The following is a 17,669-nucleotide window of genomic DNA, read 5'->3' on the forward strand; positions in this document are numbered from 1 at the left end:
CCTTCCATAGCTTTCCTGTGAGGTTCACATATGCTTATAGTTCAGGTTCTTTGAAATAGTAATTTATTTAAAATGCAGGGCTTCCTTGTGGCAGCATAAACATTCACTTCATGTTTTACACTTGCATCATCTGATTGGTCCTATATACAAATTCACCAAATGTAGTGATTCTAATTTATTTTATTTAGTCTTAGATTTTTATTCTAGAATTTTTGTCATTTTAAAATTTTTGTTGCTATGTGTGTGTGAGTGTGTGTGTGTGTGTGTGTGTGTGTGTGTGTGTGTGTGTGTGTGTATTTGTTGATCATCAATGTTGTACATAAATTCTGAAAAAAAAATACTTTTGTGTGACTGACTAGTACTTCTACATGTGGACATACCACTTTGTCCAGCCACTTATCTGTTCATGGATTGTTGGATTATTTGCAGTTCAGGGTTATTAGAAGCAAAATTATTAGGAACATTTGGTTTTTACCACTTATTCCTTTTTGACAGTTTTGTGCTTGCACTCTGTTGAATCAAAAAGAGCCTCACATAGCAAGATCTTAGGACTGTTGCTCTCCTTCTTGGAGAATAACACACAATATATAAGGTTGTCCCCTATGTGTCCTCGTTGCAAATCCTCAGTGTGGCAGGCTGGTAGAGTCATCACTGAAACCCTGCCATGTCTGCTAGATATTGATGTTGAGTAAAGACTGTCTGATTTAAAATCTCCCCTCCTTTTATCTTAATCCAAATCTTTGAAAAAGCTATTAGGACTATGTCTTTTTTAAACTATTGTATAATTAGCCCTCATCCTTCGTAAACATGCATAGTTATTGTCCCCCTAAATAAATTTATTATGCATTTTATTTTCCATATCAGAAAATGAGATGTAAATTCTTGACATTCTGATGTTAACATAACTTTAAAATTCTTTAAATACGTTATATAAGAATGTATCATAATTTATAAGAGAATTATAAGAGAAACTTCTTAAATACAAGTTTTTTCTTTCCTTAGTAATAATTCTACCAAGGTACATATTTGTTATTTAAACCCATGTTCTAATTATAGGAATTAACTGTTGTCATTTTCACTTGTAAAACTGAGCTGTATTTTTAGTGGTTTCCCAAACTGTAAGATTGAGGAAGTAGAAACAAGCCGTTGGTAGTGGGATGCAGTAACATGTAAAGTGTTCTGTTCCCTTTCTCTTTCTTGCCCTAAACCTCAAGATGCACTCAGGAAGTTTCCCATGTTGTGTGCACTCTGTCCTTATACTGCTCAAGGTCCTTCTGTTGTGTCTGTCAGTCCTGTCAGCTGGATGTTATGACAAGTTGTTTTTGAAGAACTTCCCAGAAAGCAGGGCCATCCCTCCTCACACACTCTTGCTTGTCTCTGAAAGCCTGTCTTCCAGTGGTTGCGCTGAGTAAAGCCTAGTGTGTTTGCCATAAGTGTTCTGTTTTGTTTTAGATGACATTGGTGCCCACATGAATGTAGGAAGAACTTATAAAAACTTAAACAGAACTAAAGAAGCTGAAGAATCTTATATGTTGGCAAAATCACTAATGCCCCAGGTAAATTGTCTACTTTACTGTGTCCATGCGAAAAGACTTACATAGCTCATTGGTAACAAGCGGTAGTCTATTCTGACCCAGTCCTTAGATATAATTGCTTGCTCAAAGTATTTTTTTAAAAAGTGTGTTACGGTTAATGTGTAAAAACTGACTCTTAGAACGTAAATGATGCTGATTATAAAGTACCAAAATGGCTAAAGGAAGAGATTGTAATTCATGTACCTTAAATAGTAAGGTCAAACTTACTACTATCAGAGCAATGAAAGCAAGTTGTAAAGCAGTGGCTGCACCTCTGCTGCTTCGTTGTGCTAATCGGCTGTCACAGTGATACAGGTTAAAGGTCACGATATATAGTATCAAAGATCCATGTATGTATGATGTATAACAATTAACTTGAATTATCAGATCAATTTATTGTACAACTTTACTAAACAAGTAAAGTTTTAATATGACTGTAAGATAAAACTAGCTGCCCTACTATTGCAGTCAAGAAATAAATAATTTTTGTGACCTCGCTATAGTTAACAAAGTGTATAGTCGGATTGAAATGGATTATTATCTTGTGCTGTAGACTATGAAAACATTGACCTCTAAAGCTTCTGATTTATCTGACTTAATAAAAATAAGTGTAAACAAAAAGCCAGAAATCATTCATGGCTGGTATGAGTGAAACCAATATATGTCTTTCAGTGTCAAAAATTGTATTAACTATTTTCAGATGCTTGTAAGTGCTTACTTCTGTGTGCATGCGTGCGTGCATGAGACGTGACATGCTCTTTTTGTAAACAAGCTGGCCTCTTAACTCACAGAACTCCATTTGCTTCTGTCATGCTCAGATTAAAGACATATGCAACCATGCATGCCCTGCTTGCTTTTTACATTTTTATGATGTATTTTGTCATATTAGTAAAACTTTCAGCAAAATCCTATTCCATGTCAATTGAAATAAGTCACTAGGAAAACTTTCTTGTTGTTTTTATTTGCTGCTGTACTATCAAATACGCAAACATGCTTTTCTCTTAAACAGATTATTCCTGGTAAAAAATATGCAGCCAGAATTGCCCCTAATCACCTAAATGTTTATATCAACCTGGCCAACCTTATTCGAGCAAATGAGTCCCGCCTGGAAGAAGCGGATCAGCTGTACCGACAGGCAATCAGCATGAGGCCAGACTTCAAGCAGGCTTACATTAGCAGGTATCACTTCAGAGTTACCTCTGTAAACTAGAAGCTGTATCTTGCATGTATGTTTCAACTAAATTACCATGGAGTTCTTTTAATGTTCACAGCTGTATGCATGAAGGGTGTGTTGTACCTTGTAGTAGACCGACAGTCACACATGAGTAATTTGAAACTGACAAGAGCATCATTACAGTAGCTGACGTAGGTTCAATTTGATAAAGTTCTATAAGCAACTCCATATTCCACTCGTGTCTCATAGACAGTATTAGTCCTGTGGCCCCCCCCCCGTTTGTGTGTGTGTGTGTGTGTGTGTGTGTGTGTATGTGTGTGTGTGTGTGTGTGTGCGCGCGCGCGCGCGCGCTACCTTTGTCACAAAAGATATCTTTTCTGACAGTAAAGAAAAAGATGTCTGATACACGCGAATATTTTTTATATTCTCATAGAAACATCATTTTTATACTTAAGGAACATTGCATGTGAAACTTTGCTTTATATATTGAGCATGAAACTTATCATAATTTGTAGCATTGTTTCTTTGTGGAAAATATATTCTGAAGTTAGTTTTTTGAGATTAAAATCTATCCTTAAAGCAGAAATTGTCTTTGGTTTTTCCTCATCCATTAGTCATTGTTTCATAAAGGCTTCGGTAGTCTGCATTAAAACAGTAGCCTTGTTCTCATGTCTGTCTGGAAGTTGCCATATTTAACTTAGTAAAAATAACTTCACTAATTTTAAGCAGAATGACTTTTTTAAGTTCTCAAACTTAAAGTGGAACCATATGGAAAGGTAGATGGTTTTGAAGCTGTGTGGCTCAAGTGTGTTCCTGAGAGCTACCTGTAGGTGGCACAATTGCTCTCCTGACCAACCATTTGGAAATTCAGTTCATTCTATTAGTCTGTCTATCTGCTTTTAGATAGTCATTATATAAGAATACTTTGAAGGAGACCAAGTTAATACATATGCAAATTTCACATTTTAAAGTCTCTGCTAATTATACAGTGAGACTTATATCAGATTTAAAGACGAGAACTCCCAGTAACAGCAACATTTTTTCAAGTGTTCCTGTGTTATTATCTGATTTACTGACCTGCCACTGTAATTAGCTGCTCTTGTCTTTTTTAAAAATTTCATCCATGAGCGCCACTTCTCTGCCGCCCTCTGATTGCTTCTCACATTGACTGTTAGTCATGCACGTGGCTTCCTTTACAGTATCTGAAAGCATATGCACTAGATTTGCTGGAATGGAGTTCAGACTTTAGGCTAGTTTCAGAAAGTGATTTTTTTTAAAGAGACTTTTTATTTAAAAAGGTTTTATGATATATTATATTTTATGATGAGGCATAGTAAAAGAGTAAGAACCTTGTGTGTTTGTTTCCCACAGGGGGGAGTTGCTTTTAAAAATGAATAAGCCTCTCAAAGCAAAGGAAGCATATCTTAAAGCACTAGAGCTGGACAGAAACAATGCAGATCTGTGGTACAATTTGGCCATTGTTTATATTGAACTTAAAGAACCAAATGAAGCTCTGAAGAACTTTAATCGGGCTTTGGAACTAAATCCCAAACATAAGCTAGCGCTGTTCAATTCTGCTATTCTAATGCAGGAATCAGGTAAGTTTCCGAAACACGTCTATCTAGTCAAAATATAGTAAAACCCATAATAAATATTTTGTGGACAGGCTGTTTAGTGCAAAGTAATGTACATAACACAACTTATAATAAGAATATTTAAAATACTTGACATAAAGTCCTTTCAAGTGACATAGAGAGGCATATGTGACAGTTCTACTTGCACATTTTTCTAGCATAAGGTAAAACTAACTTTTCATAAGCCATCAGCTAATACCAAACTAGCATATAATATCATTTTATTTATATAAACACAGTACATATAAAGTCTAAATACTACAGAAACTGTGAAAAAAAATTGTAGCTCTGTTTAAGGATCCCAGAGAATTATCATATTTTCAATCTCATGTTAGTTTACTGTGACTTTAAAGGAAATTCTCTGCATGTCTTTATGTTTGTTTTTCAAAAATTATTCTAATTTTGACTGCTTCCTATAATTTAGTAAACCAACATTAATCATAATAATGTCTAAAACATTTTATGTGGGAATATTTTCCTTCACAAAACAGCATAAATTATTTACAATATTAATTTTTATGTTGTAAATATTACATGTTGAATGTATTTATTTCAACTTTATGAATTGAAAGCTAGTATTTTATATTCTAAATAAAGATTGTTCATTACCCAACATATATATATATATATATATATATACATATATACACATAAGTATATACATGCACACACATGTTCTACAATTATTAGAAAATTCAGTAAATTAAACCAGAAAAATTAAAGAACTTGTTTGGTGTATAAATTCAAAATGCTGACACAGCTGAGCTTAAATACACATCCTTGAGATCCTTTGTCATACATGTGTCTTTTCTAATGCCCTCTTAGATTCCAAACTAAAGGATTTTTCTTCTCTTGGCATCTGAAGTACTGACTGAAATGGAAATAAATATATTTGAGTGTTTCAATCACATTGTTTTCTACTTTTTTGTTTTTATATAATAATTAGTTGCTTTATTGTATTTTGTAATCTAACAAAATACCTAAATACTTCATTCATTGATAATTTATGTCCTCTAAATTAAATTACTTTCAGGTGAAGTTAGACTCAGACCTGAAGCTAAAAAACGGCTTCTGAATTACCTAATTGAAGAACCACAAGATGCTAATGGCTATTTCAATTTGGGGATGCTTGCCATGGATGACAAAAAGGATTCTGAAGCTGAGACTTGGATGAAGAAGGCTATCAAGTTACAACCTGACTTCAGAAGTGCTTTGTTTAACCTAGCACTCCTGTATTCACAGACTGCTAAGGAGTTAAAGGCATTGCCAATCTTAGAAGAGCTCCTCAGATACTATCCTGACCACACCAAGGGTCTCATTTTAAAAGGAGATATTCTGATGAACCAAAAGAAGGATATACCTGGAGCTAAAAAGTGTTTTGAAAAGATATTGGAAATGGATCCAAGCAATGTACAAGGAAAGCACAATCTGTGTGTCGTATATTTTGAAGAGAAGGACTTACTGAAAGCTGAAAGATGCCTAGTTGAAACATTGGCATTAGCACCTCATGAGGAATATATTCAACGCCATTTGAGTATAGTGAGGGATAAAATCTCCTCTTCTGGCATTGTGGAGCAGCCACTGTCCCCAGTTGATAAGACTTCAGGTACAGAAAAAAAAGATGAAATCCCTTCTGAGGATGTCAGAGAGATCAGCAGTGAATCCAGACCAGCACAAATCATAAAAACAAATGATAACAGAAATTCTAAGTCCAACAAGCAGTCAACAGAAAATGCAGACCAAGATGTTCCCCATAAAACAACAAAAGACATCAAAGAAATTGAGAAGAAAAGAGTTGCTGCTTTAAAAAGGCTAGAAGAGATTGAACGGATTTTAAATGGAGAATAGCACTAATTCTGTATCGTGTAACAATGTATCCAAGAGCTTCAGTCTATATCATGTGTTTGCTGAAACTGAAAAATGTCAAGCAGAAATTACATAAGATCCTCTAATAGGATCAAAATGAGATTTTCATTGAAGACCTATCTGTCCCAGGATATGTTTTATAAGATAGGATATAAGTTTTAATTTGAGTGACTATAAGAGAAATCACAATTCCAGTTCACAACTTGAAACTTATTATAGAAAGAGAAAGATCTGGGTTTATTATAGAAAGAAAAGGGTGGGGGAGTACTGGTGTTTCTATTAATCTGAATTGAAATAATATGGGGTATCAAAGAAGAACCTTTGGAGATAAATCCAGAATGTACTGGGGTTTGTGAATTCCCATTTATTAACTCTTTTTCTTTTTTCTTCCTTGGATTCAGGAATGGACTGATACTCATTGAAGACATTCATTCTTCAGTGATTCTTACCATAAACCAAGGGACATTTTACTACAAATGCATACTGGTTTTTGTTTTTGATGTGTTCTTTAATTGGGATTTAAAAGGAATGGTTAAAAAAAAAAAAAAAAAACATTTTAAGGTAAACCATACATCACGTAGATGACATGTTAGCTTAGGAATGCCTTTTGTCCTTCACTCTAAAATGTAAGCATTAAGCAAGTAAAGCATTACACATACATACTCCTAGTGGTGCTCACTAATACTGTGTTCTCTCTCACACTGAGGACTCTGACATAAGCTACATAACCATGACTACTCATTGACACTTGCTCCCCAAAGGCTTCTGCTTCTTGGCAGAAAAGTCCCAGTCATTCTTTAAGCATTAGAGTAATTATAGCAATCTTTTATCTTATTCTCTCCAGTCTTAACTTAAAATGCTTCCTGTTTCCAACCTCATACCTTAACCATTCTTACATACCTAAACCACTACAATCAGTTTTGTTTAACTGAAGGCAAAACAATGTGACATTTATTTTTAAACGCTAGATTCTTCTTATGGTATATATTTTATTAAGTATTTATTTAAACTACTGATCTTTCATAAAAATTTTAAACTTTTAGTTTAAATTGTTAGTGCCCTTGAATTAACTAACCTCTAATTATGTCTTAGAAGCCATCCTTCTGTAATGTTTTCTAAGAAATCTTTTATAAATAGGTCACAAGAAACATGTTCTGTATTAAAGACCTATTCCTTTTAGTTTCCCAGAGGACCTGACATAGTTTTCTTTTTGTTTTGTTTTAATATAATTTAACTCTGGTACTGAAGCCAGTGGGTGTTAGTTCTTGACACAGGAGATTTTGTTAAGCATCAAAGCAGTATCTTCTTTCAGTTCTTAGAGTGTATCTTTGTGACTTCAGATATGTAGTGGAGAATACCTCATGTGCTATAACTTGAAGATGGAGTTACTTTTCTCTCTGTATATCTCTAGAAAAGTTTTGCTGATAATCACAATTAAAATTCTAAGTGGAGGACAGCTCAGTAAGTAAAGTCAAAGGAACCCTTTTATGACAGCAAATATAAGACTTTGGAGACTATTTTAGTAAATTTATATATCTAGTCAAGTGATTAGGATAAATCTTAATATCCAATAATTTTTGTAGAAAAAAATTTTATTAGCACTCATAATTATGTCTGTCACAAAGAAAGTACTCATACTTGAATTTTAATTTATTTAAATAACAACCATCTTGAATATCAATTATTAATTATTACCAATCAATAATGCCCAACCTCATTTCTTAGTAGAACCATACGGGAGCTTTCCTGAAATTGAATCATCTGTAATTAGAGCTCAGGACTACTGCTCTAAATTAGATTAGGAAAGGTCCTTTTTTCTCCTGTGTTAAATTTGTAAATTAGTAATACAACCCAATTAAGTTCTGATGGCTTAAATTCCACTAAGGAATATATTCTGTTGAAATTATAAGTAGTAAATTTTATCAACCTTGCTTATGGTCAAATTACTATTTCTTAAGTGCATGAAATTTTATTGAAACTATTCAGATGAGAAGATATAATAACTATTTTCACACCCTGAGCTGCTTCATAGCTGCCATTTTGAAGAAGTGAATGTAAACACTTTAAGCCCAGTTTACTATCTTATGGTTTAGCACTTTGGATATCTCAGTTAAAAAGAAAAAGAAAAGGCCTATCACAGGATTGTGTGCAGATAAAAGTTTAATTTTCAACATCTTTCAAATCTAGTTTCTAGTTGCCATAAGTTCTAGCAAAGCTCTGACAATCTTCAAGGAGCCATGTTATATTTCTCCATGACTCCTCAGAAAGTGGAGTTAAATTCTAAATTGCTACTATAGTTTTTGTTTCCCTATTAATATTTAAAATTGGGAATTTTCAAATTTTTCTAGTGAGTATCCCCAGTCACCAACCCTCCTCTTTGAGGCCAGGCCTTATAAGTGTTGCCCATGCAGGTCTTGAACTCAAAGGCTCAAGTGATCCTGTTGCAGCTCCCTGTGTGCCTGGGAATACTGGCATGTACATCCTTGCCAAGTCCCGGGGTGTGACTTTTTCTGACACCAGTGATGTCAAGAAGAAAATAAATAGATATATCACTCTCTGTTTAATGTTTTGTGTATACTCTTATGTACTTGGTGTGTGAATTACACAGTTCTAATAGAATATCATGCCTTTACATCTGAGTTTTCAACTTCATGTTATAGAATGCTTCAAAGATGCTGTAATGAAAACTATTAAGAATATATAGATTTGTATGTCGATTTATACTTCAAAAAACATATATTTGTCATATTTATTTTTTTATTTGCATGGCCAAATGATATTTAAAATGAGCCCCCAGATATCCAGTAACTGTTAAAACTCTTGTCACCTATCCATATTAAGAGTTTGTTAAAAAAATAGTTTAAAATTGTATGCATTTTATATTACTATGCTGTTTGTGTGTATCACATTTCTAAATGCTCATTATTAAATTGTTACTTTTTAAAACTTTTGCCCGGGTTGTCTTTTGATGTTAAAATGAAGTACAAAGTTTTGTATATAACAAGGTGCCTACAAAAAGAAACCAATGAGCTGACGACATGTAGTTTGTTAGAAATGGCCTGCCAATAGCAGGTCATACATTATAATTCCTGATAATGCTGCATTTTCAAATATTAGAAAATGAATAGGCTAAACTCAAACTTGGAATTTTATAGAAAGTTTACATGCATCTCTCCAGGTTTAAATCCAGTCCATCACCCTTCCTATAATTTACAATAAGTACTTCATTTCTTCATATTGTTTAAAGCACTGGTACACTTAAAATCACAAAACATTTCAAGAACTTCGTATATACATTTAGTTTTTTAAGCATAAAGTGTTAGTTCTGCTAATGGGTGAATACAGCCTGATGTATGAACATGCTAAAATATCTGTTCATAATGCTCAGGCAGCAAATAAGTAATTAGATTTAGCACTAATGTTTATTCACAGATAGCCTAAGGATAATTCTGGAATGTGTTAAAATGAAAACTAAGCTTATAACTGGATTATTGTACTGCCTTGCTCCTTTACTACTTTTGGGAACATAGCAAAAGACTAGGAAACATCTGAAGAGTTTGTCTCAGGCAAACTCTTTAAAACACATTTTATCAAAAATCTGTTCTGTGTTTATGTCAGTGAAGTCGATATTTCCCATCAAAAAGAGTTTATGTTCTATAAATTTGGTGACTTTCTGTTTCTGCTTTGAGTAAAGTAGATCTCAAAAATCATTGTAACTTATCCTCTCTTAAAGACTTCAGTGCTCAGAACTCAGTAACCTTGATCTTTTTTGTACCTTTGGTTTGGGTTACCCTGGAAAGCCAGGCAGCCATGATGAGGAACCTGTGAAAGCTTCTGAGCCTGTGACTCCTGGAATTCCCATGAGATCTCTAAATCCCAGGTCTGCCAAGAAATGTTAATAGGACCATGAGGGTCTCGTGGGTCACATTCATGACATCACAGCAGCCCTGTCTGATTCAAGGGAGCGATAATCACATTCAACCCAGATATGGATGGATGGATGGATGGGTCGGTGGATGGATGGATGGATGGATCTGAGAGAGAGAGCACTACAAAACAAAAGACACAATACAACAACATTCATAATATTGGGAGATGACATGATTTTATTACAAGTATGTTGCTGGGAGAAATGAGTAGACTTTTTTTCCCACTGTAGGCATGCATGCATGCTATGATTCTTTAGGCACATAATCACTGTGTGTGTGTGTGTGTGTGTGTGTGTGTGTGTGTGTGTGTGTGTGTTAAAGTTCATAAAATAACTTTTATTGTTGCGATATCCTTTCAACCCAAATTGCCAATTTGTTGCAATATCCTCTTCAACCCAAATAAACCCATTCAATGAAAACACATCTCAGTAATTAGGAAAACAAGCTGTGTATCTATCATGGGCAGATTTACCACACACTCTAGTCCTCTCATAGGAGATCCCTTATCACTTGCCATTAACCATCCTTCTGTTCCCCTTCCTCCTCTCCTCCACCTCTGACTCCTCCTCTTCCATTTTACTCCCTGACTCCTCCTCTTCCATTCCCTCTCTTTTCTCACCTCCTCTCCCTGTCCAATCATGTATTGATTTAACATAAGTACATTTTATTACTAGCCACTGAGTTTCCCTGGGCTGTTCTCAAACAATTCCATTGCTGATAATTTTACTCATCTTACTTGTCAACATGTTATTATTTAAAATATGAATAAATATTCCTTCTTGGTGATAAAAAAGAACTAGAAGGAAACCACACATACACACACACACACACACACACACACACACTTCACCAAAGAATAGAATTGCACCCACCCTGACTGTAAATCTCAATGGACTTGTCCAAGAAAACTCTACTGTCTCATTTTTACTTATCTATAAAAATAAGAAATTCTTATTTTGGCTACTAAAGTCAGTTCACATCTGGTCTTACATAGTGCATTGACGTCACTATCTCTACATCCCATGGGTCTTCTAAATACTTTGAGGAAATGCCAAGCTTCCTTTTCTGCTCTTCTGAAGAACTTTCTCTGGAAAACATTGCCTCCTAGATAAAGGATTTTCGTGTTCCCATGAAAGCTGCTGCTCTCTGAGCTTTGCTCTCAGATGTGTACCCATTGTCTGCTTACATTCTGCTACAACCAAACACATGTTTTTAAGACACCATTCATTACAAGCAGCATACTTGATAGCTATGATTTTCCTGGGCCAGCACTCAACTTCAGCATAGACCCTGAGGGATAAGGGAATAGGGGATATTTATAAAGTATCATAAGAGTTATTATATGAACATGGCAGGGATAATTAGGTGGTTTCTTACAGAGTTTACAAATTATAATTATTGATTTGATGGAAACTAAAAATGAGTAAAGACATTTTAAGTTTAAACCTCGCAAAAATGGATGCAGGAGCAAATAGATTGACAAATAGTAATGGTAGGTAATGAATCATAGTGGATGTCCTTCTAATTATAGATCTGCAGAATTATAATCTATCCTGAAAGACCACAAAAATAGATTCCTTTCATTTTTTTCTTCTTAAAAATTTGAATGCATTGGAGATTGCAATTCATTCGACTATGCTAATTATGATTACTAGTACTAATTGTCCATTTGTTAGACTTTAGAGTCACTGAAAGATGGCCCTCTGGATATGCTCATTGGCATGTCCACTGTGGGTGGTACTATTCCTTTGTTGGGGGGTCTGCTGGACTGTGTAAATGAAGAGAAGGGCTTGAGAAGCAACATTCAGCCCTCACCATTTCCTGATTGTAAATGTGGCACAATCTGTAGCTTTAAGTTGATACTGTTTTAACTCCCCCACCCTGATAGACTACGCATTGAACTCTAAAACTAAAGTCACCTTTTTCTCTTTAATCTGCAATGCTAACTCAGAACAATTGGTAATAGGTTAGCTGTGATCAGTTGGCAATGGGAAAGGGATAAGAGTGTCAGTGCATATTCTTCCTAGGCATAACCTCTACAACACAGAGATAATGCTAAATTAAGAGTTTCAAGACTGGGGCTGGAGAGATGGCTCAGTGGTTAAGAGCACTGATTGTTCTTCCAGAGGTCCTGAGTTCAATTCCCAGCAACCATCTGTAATGGGATCTGATGCCCTCTTCTGGTGTGTCTGAGGACAGCTACAGTGCAGTCACCTATATAAAATAAATGAATCTAAGAGAAAAAAGAGAGTTGAAGACTATAAGCTTTCTCCTTTTGTGCTTTCTTTCTTTGACTCCTGTCTCTTCACACAGGGTCTATGCTCCTGGATAACATCCTATAGTGACTTTTTTTCATAGTCAAAGTCTATATAAACTCATTTTAATATATTAAAATACCTTTAGCTACTTCCACATAAATAAAAAGATTGTATTGTTGTTGTTCATTTTAGTGAATAGGCCAAAGTGACTAGTTTTGTTCTAGAGGGTAGATAAGCTCTGTGCCCTTGGCTAATGCTTCAATATGGCTACAAGCTTATACTTACAAGACATTTTAAGAATCATAAATCGGGAATTATTTTTTGGGTATTTGCAAAACTAAAATTTCATATAGCAGCTTACTAAAAGTTCCCCTCACAGTAAATTCAAACATATACAATATTATTAACTGCATCTTGGCAGCCTATTTTCTTCTCTTAGTAACATTCAAAATGCAGCTCTCATTTATGTAATTCCCAGAAAAGAAAAATTAAAAGCCTTTGGCCTGCATGATATCAAGATTCACCTGATCCAGAAGTGAGTCAGGATTCCATTGCAGCATTCTGAGTTACATCATCCTGTACGTAAACTCTTGGCTCAATAGTTCCTACTTTATTTCTTGTACCTCCCCGAAGTCCCCAGTCAGGATTATTAGAGTATAAATTAAGCAAAGTAGGACAGTTAATATACATGATCAAAATCCAGTCATTGCCTGAATTCCTTCTTACATTGTCCAAGCCATTATTTTAACTGTTTTGTCCTGTTTTTTGTTGTTGTTGTTGTTGGTGGTGGTGGTGGTGGCTGTTTGTTTTAGACTTGTGAATAAGTGGGCCACCATTCAGTCTGGGTTGCTGAGTGGTCATTAGAAAAAGATTATAAGAAGTACCTTTTCAGAAGAGTTCTAGCAATAGTAGACTAAACAAATAATTGAAAGCCTTAGAAAATATAGGCACAGGAGAAAATTTCCTGAACAGAACACCAATGGCTCGTGCTCTAAGGTCAAAGATTGACAAATGGGACTTAATGAGTTTGCAAACTTTCTGTAAGGCTAAGGACACTGTCAAGAAAACAAAACGGCAGCCAACAGAGTGGGAAAAGATCTTTACCAACCCCACATCAGACAGAGGCCTAATATCCAAGGTATACAAAGAACTCAAGAAGCTAGACACCAGAGAACCAAACAACCCTATTAAAAAATGGGGTAAAGAGCTAAACAAAAAGTTCTTAATTGAGGAATATCAAATGGTTGAGAAACATCTAAGGAAGTGTTCAACATCATTAGCCATCAGGGAAATGCAAATCAAAACAACCCTGCGATTCCACCTCACACCAGTCAGAATGGCTAAGATCAAAAATTCAGATGACAACAGATGCTGGTGAGGATGTGGAGAAAGAGGAACACATCTCCACTGTTGGGGTTGTAAACTGGTACAACCACTCTGCAAATCAGTCTGGCAATTCCTCAGAAAATTGGACATAGTACTACCCGAAGACCCAGTTATTCCACTTCTGGGCATTTACCCGAGAGATGCTCCAACATACCACAAAGATACATGCACCACAATGTTCATAACAGCTCTATTTATAATAGCCAGAAGCTGGAAAGAACCCAGATGTCCTTCAGTGGATGAATGGATACAAAAATTTTGGTACATTTACACAAAGGAGTACTACTCAGCTATCAGAAACAATGACTTTATGAAATTCTTAAGAAAATGGATGCATCTAGAGATAACTAGATCCTGAGTGAGGTAACCCAGTCACAAAAGAATAGACATAATACACGCAGTCACTGATAATTGGATACTAACACAAGAATGTTCTGAACATCCGAGAAACAACTCACAGACTGTGTGAAGTTCAAGAAAAGAAAAAAATAGTAAAAAAAAAAAAACCATTATGCTTAATTTTTACACACCAAAAAAACTTTGACTAATCCCGTGTTACATCCTGTTTTACATGTACTTTATACTCATTGTAACTAGTAAGATCTTAATGCACACTATCAAACCCTTAACCAAAAACACAAAAGCCAAGCACTGACAAAAATGTATTCATATACTTTTATGCAAAGATACTTAAATTTTGTACATTTATCTTTGTTTTATGTTTTTTAAAATAAAGTTGTTCAGTTGAAAAAAAAGAAAAGATTGAACAAAAAAAAAAAAAAAAAGAAAAGAAAAGAAAGCCACCTAGAAGATTCTTTGTTTGTCTGTTTTGGTCAAAGAATTCCTTAATTTTTTTTTAATTTTAAGTTTGTTTTTAATTGAAATACAATCACAACCTGGTTCCTTTCTTCCCTCCAGCCCCACTCAGGTACCCTCCTACTTACAATTCTTCACTGAAATTAACAGTGAGGCATAGTCAGCAAATAATGTCATGTTAAGCAATTAGCTGTTGAGTTGGATTAATGACTAAAACATAAGTCATCCTTGAGGATTTATGAAAGGTATATCTGTTCTCTGCAGTCGATTTCTTATCACTTTCGTCCTGTAGCTGGCAAACTGAGGAATTTCTGGGTATACCTTCCAACATCTTGTCTTCCCTAATTGGCTCTATTCACCTCTCCCTTTCTGATACACCATTTTAAAGTTGCAGTCCATCTTGAACATTGTGTTGCAGAGCATATTCTCTCTTATCCCTTTGCTCTACAAAGTCCTTAAATTCCTAAGTGTAAAAGAATTTCTAAGGTGTCCCAAGTTTTCTAGAAGTTGGCTTTGCACAGTAGACATAGAAACACAATTTAGCATCTTATTCCTGAATTCAAATGCTAAGTATTATCCCATTATCATAGTAAACATTCAATTTATTCTCAGTTCTATGGGGTCCTTTTAGTTTATAATAGTTTTGGATTTAATTCACATTTCTCACTTTATAGGATTTTTGTTTCCAGGAAGCAAACATTCCCAGAAGGTTAATTTCTTTATTCTTTGCTTCCGCAGTCTCTCCCAATGATGTGACCTTCCAGATGTTGATATATTTCTTTGACCATCTGTTGGTGAATTTAATATTTGAGCTTTTGTATATAGCTAAGTCTTGGAACTGAATACATTTAGTACATATCAAAGCATTATCTCAACAACATCTTAAAACATGTTAAAATATTTTATCATTTGAAATTTGGCTAGGACTCTCAGAGCTGAACAAAAATAAGCATGATAATTCTGTTTGGTGTGGGGGTTGCATAATTTTTAAAAACCTTATGGTATTATTCTCTAATATATAGGGTTATTCTTTGATAGATTTAGAAATTTCTGATGAATTTTAGGAGTCTGATGAAGATACTTGTTTGGTTTCTTTGATGAAAATAACTTGTGTATAAAATTATAAACTGCCAGGAACTGTAGAAAAATTTTAGTTTCCCTTTGTATTGTGAAAAATATTTTCTCCACAACTTAGTGCCCTATTTTATTAAACTGGGGTACTAAGGAATCAATTGTGGGATTTATTAAATATGTGTTAGTTTTTTTTATTTAATGTTGTAACTGACACAGAGATTCAAAATAGAATAAATATATTATCTTACAGTTTTATTAGTCGGAAGTTTAAAAGACGTTGTACTGAAATACAAATTAAAATGTTCCTAGTGGTATAGCCCTTTCTGCTCTCAGAACTCAGTTCTTCAGCCTTCCTGAATTTAGGTTTCCTGCATTGCTAAGCTTTCCCTTCGTCCTCCATCACCAAAACTATGGTGGATCAAGGTCTTATCATGTTCTCCCCATGACATCTTCTAACGCTCTTCTTACATCTTTGAGCAGAGTTAGAAAGAACTCTTCAGGCTCTACCTCACCTTTCTCTGTTGAGACCATCGCCTGTAGATGATAGGCACAGCCCTGGTAAAGGGATGAAGCCACCCACACATCTCAACGTTTTTAACCCAGAAATGTTCCTGTCCAAAGGAAGAAGAGGGACAAAAAATGGAACAGAGACTGAAGGAAGAGTCAGCCAGAGACTGTCCCACCTGGGGATCCATCATGTCTGCAGACACCAAACCCAACATTGTTGCTATAGTCAAGAGGTGCTTGCTGACAGGAATCTAGCGTTGCAGTTCCTGAGCAAATCCACCCAGCAACTGACCAATGCAGGGAACCTGGTTGGGGAGCTAGCAGAAGGACTGAAGGAGTAAAGGGGGATTGCAACCCTATTGGAAGAACAACATAGTCTGGCCTGACTACCCAGTTCTCCCAGAGTCTAGACCACCAACCATGGAGTGTACTGGAGCGATCCATGGCTCCAGATAGATATGTAGCACAGGATGGCCTTGCATGACAGCAATGGTAGGAGAGGCCCTTGGTCCCAGGGAGGTTTGATGATCCAGCCTTGGAGAATGGTGGAACAGTGGGGCTGTAGAGTGTGGGTGGGTGGGGAAGCACTATCATACAGGCAAAAGGGATGAGGATGTGGGATGGGGAGTTGGTGGAGGGGTAACCGAGAAGTGGGATATGAAGAGATGGGGTGTTGGTGGAAGGGGTAACTGGAAAGTAAGATATCATTTGAGATGTAAACAAATTGAACAGTTATTTTAAAAGGGAAGAAAAGAAAAAACTCTTTACTTTGAATAACATGATAAATTTGATTGAGTTTCTAAATCTACATTTCACTAATAACATAGGCTTTGTCCATCCATAATGGTATAATTTCTATAATTTTTAAAAACTCTCTCTCTCTCTCTCTCTCTCTCTCTCTCTCTCTGTGTGTGTGTGTGTGTGTGTGTGTGTGTGTGCACGTATGTGCATGTGTACGCACATGCTCATACACCCACACATATTCACACATATGTGTGGGTACCCACAGAAGCTGGAAGATGATACTGAATTCCCCTAGAACTGGAGTTATAACTGTTTGTGAGCTGCCCGGGATAATAAGAGCTAAAAACTCTGTTCTGCTGAAAAATCAGAAATTGCTCTTAATCACTGAGCTATCTCTAATCTCTACATATAAAGATTTAAAGGTATGATGTAGTGTATTACATAGCCTCAGCCTCTGATCAACTTCAGTTATGGAACAAATATTGCTTAGTCTTAAACTTAATTGTGGGATCATGGATTTTTTTGTTTTAGGAAGTCAATGTAAAGATTAAAGATGCCAATTTCTTTTTTTTTTTCTTTTTTCTTTTCTTTTTTCTTTTTTTGGTGTAACTACCTTTGATTATTTTATCCCAATAAATAACTAACAAGGAAAGTATATTATAAAATACAATGAGATAGAAAAATCTGTCTTCCTATCAATTGTTGAA

At 35.2% G+C, this 17,669-nt stretch overlaps 1 protein-coding gene across 1 annotated transcript in view; it reads left to right on the forward strand.

The window, feature by feature from the left end:
- Positions 1–9,163, forward strand: part of TMTC3 (transmembrane O-mannosyltransferase targeting cadherins 3) — a 37,702-nt gene extending 28,539 nt beyond the window's left edge. The window contains exons 11-14 of the mRNA XM_080935533.1: positions 1,453–1,556; positions 2,584–2,753; positions 4,120–4,346; positions 5,416–9,163. Coding sequence (XP_080791659.1) covers positions 1,453–1,556; positions 2,584–2,753; positions 4,120–4,346; positions 5,416–6,230 — 1,316 coding nt within the window. The 3' untranslated portion in view covers positions 6,231–9,163. The remainder of the gene's footprint in view (positions 1–1,452; positions 1,557–2,583; positions 2,754–4,119; positions 4,347–5,415) is intronic.
- Positions 9,164–17,669: the final 8,506 nt, after the last annotated feature.

This window comes from Micromys minutus (assembly GCF_963924665.1).
Source record: "Micromys minutus genome assembly, chromosome: 22".
Taxonomy (NCBI): domain Eukaryota; kingdom Metazoa; phylum Chordata; class Mammalia; order Rodentia; family Muridae; genus Micromys; species Micromys minutus.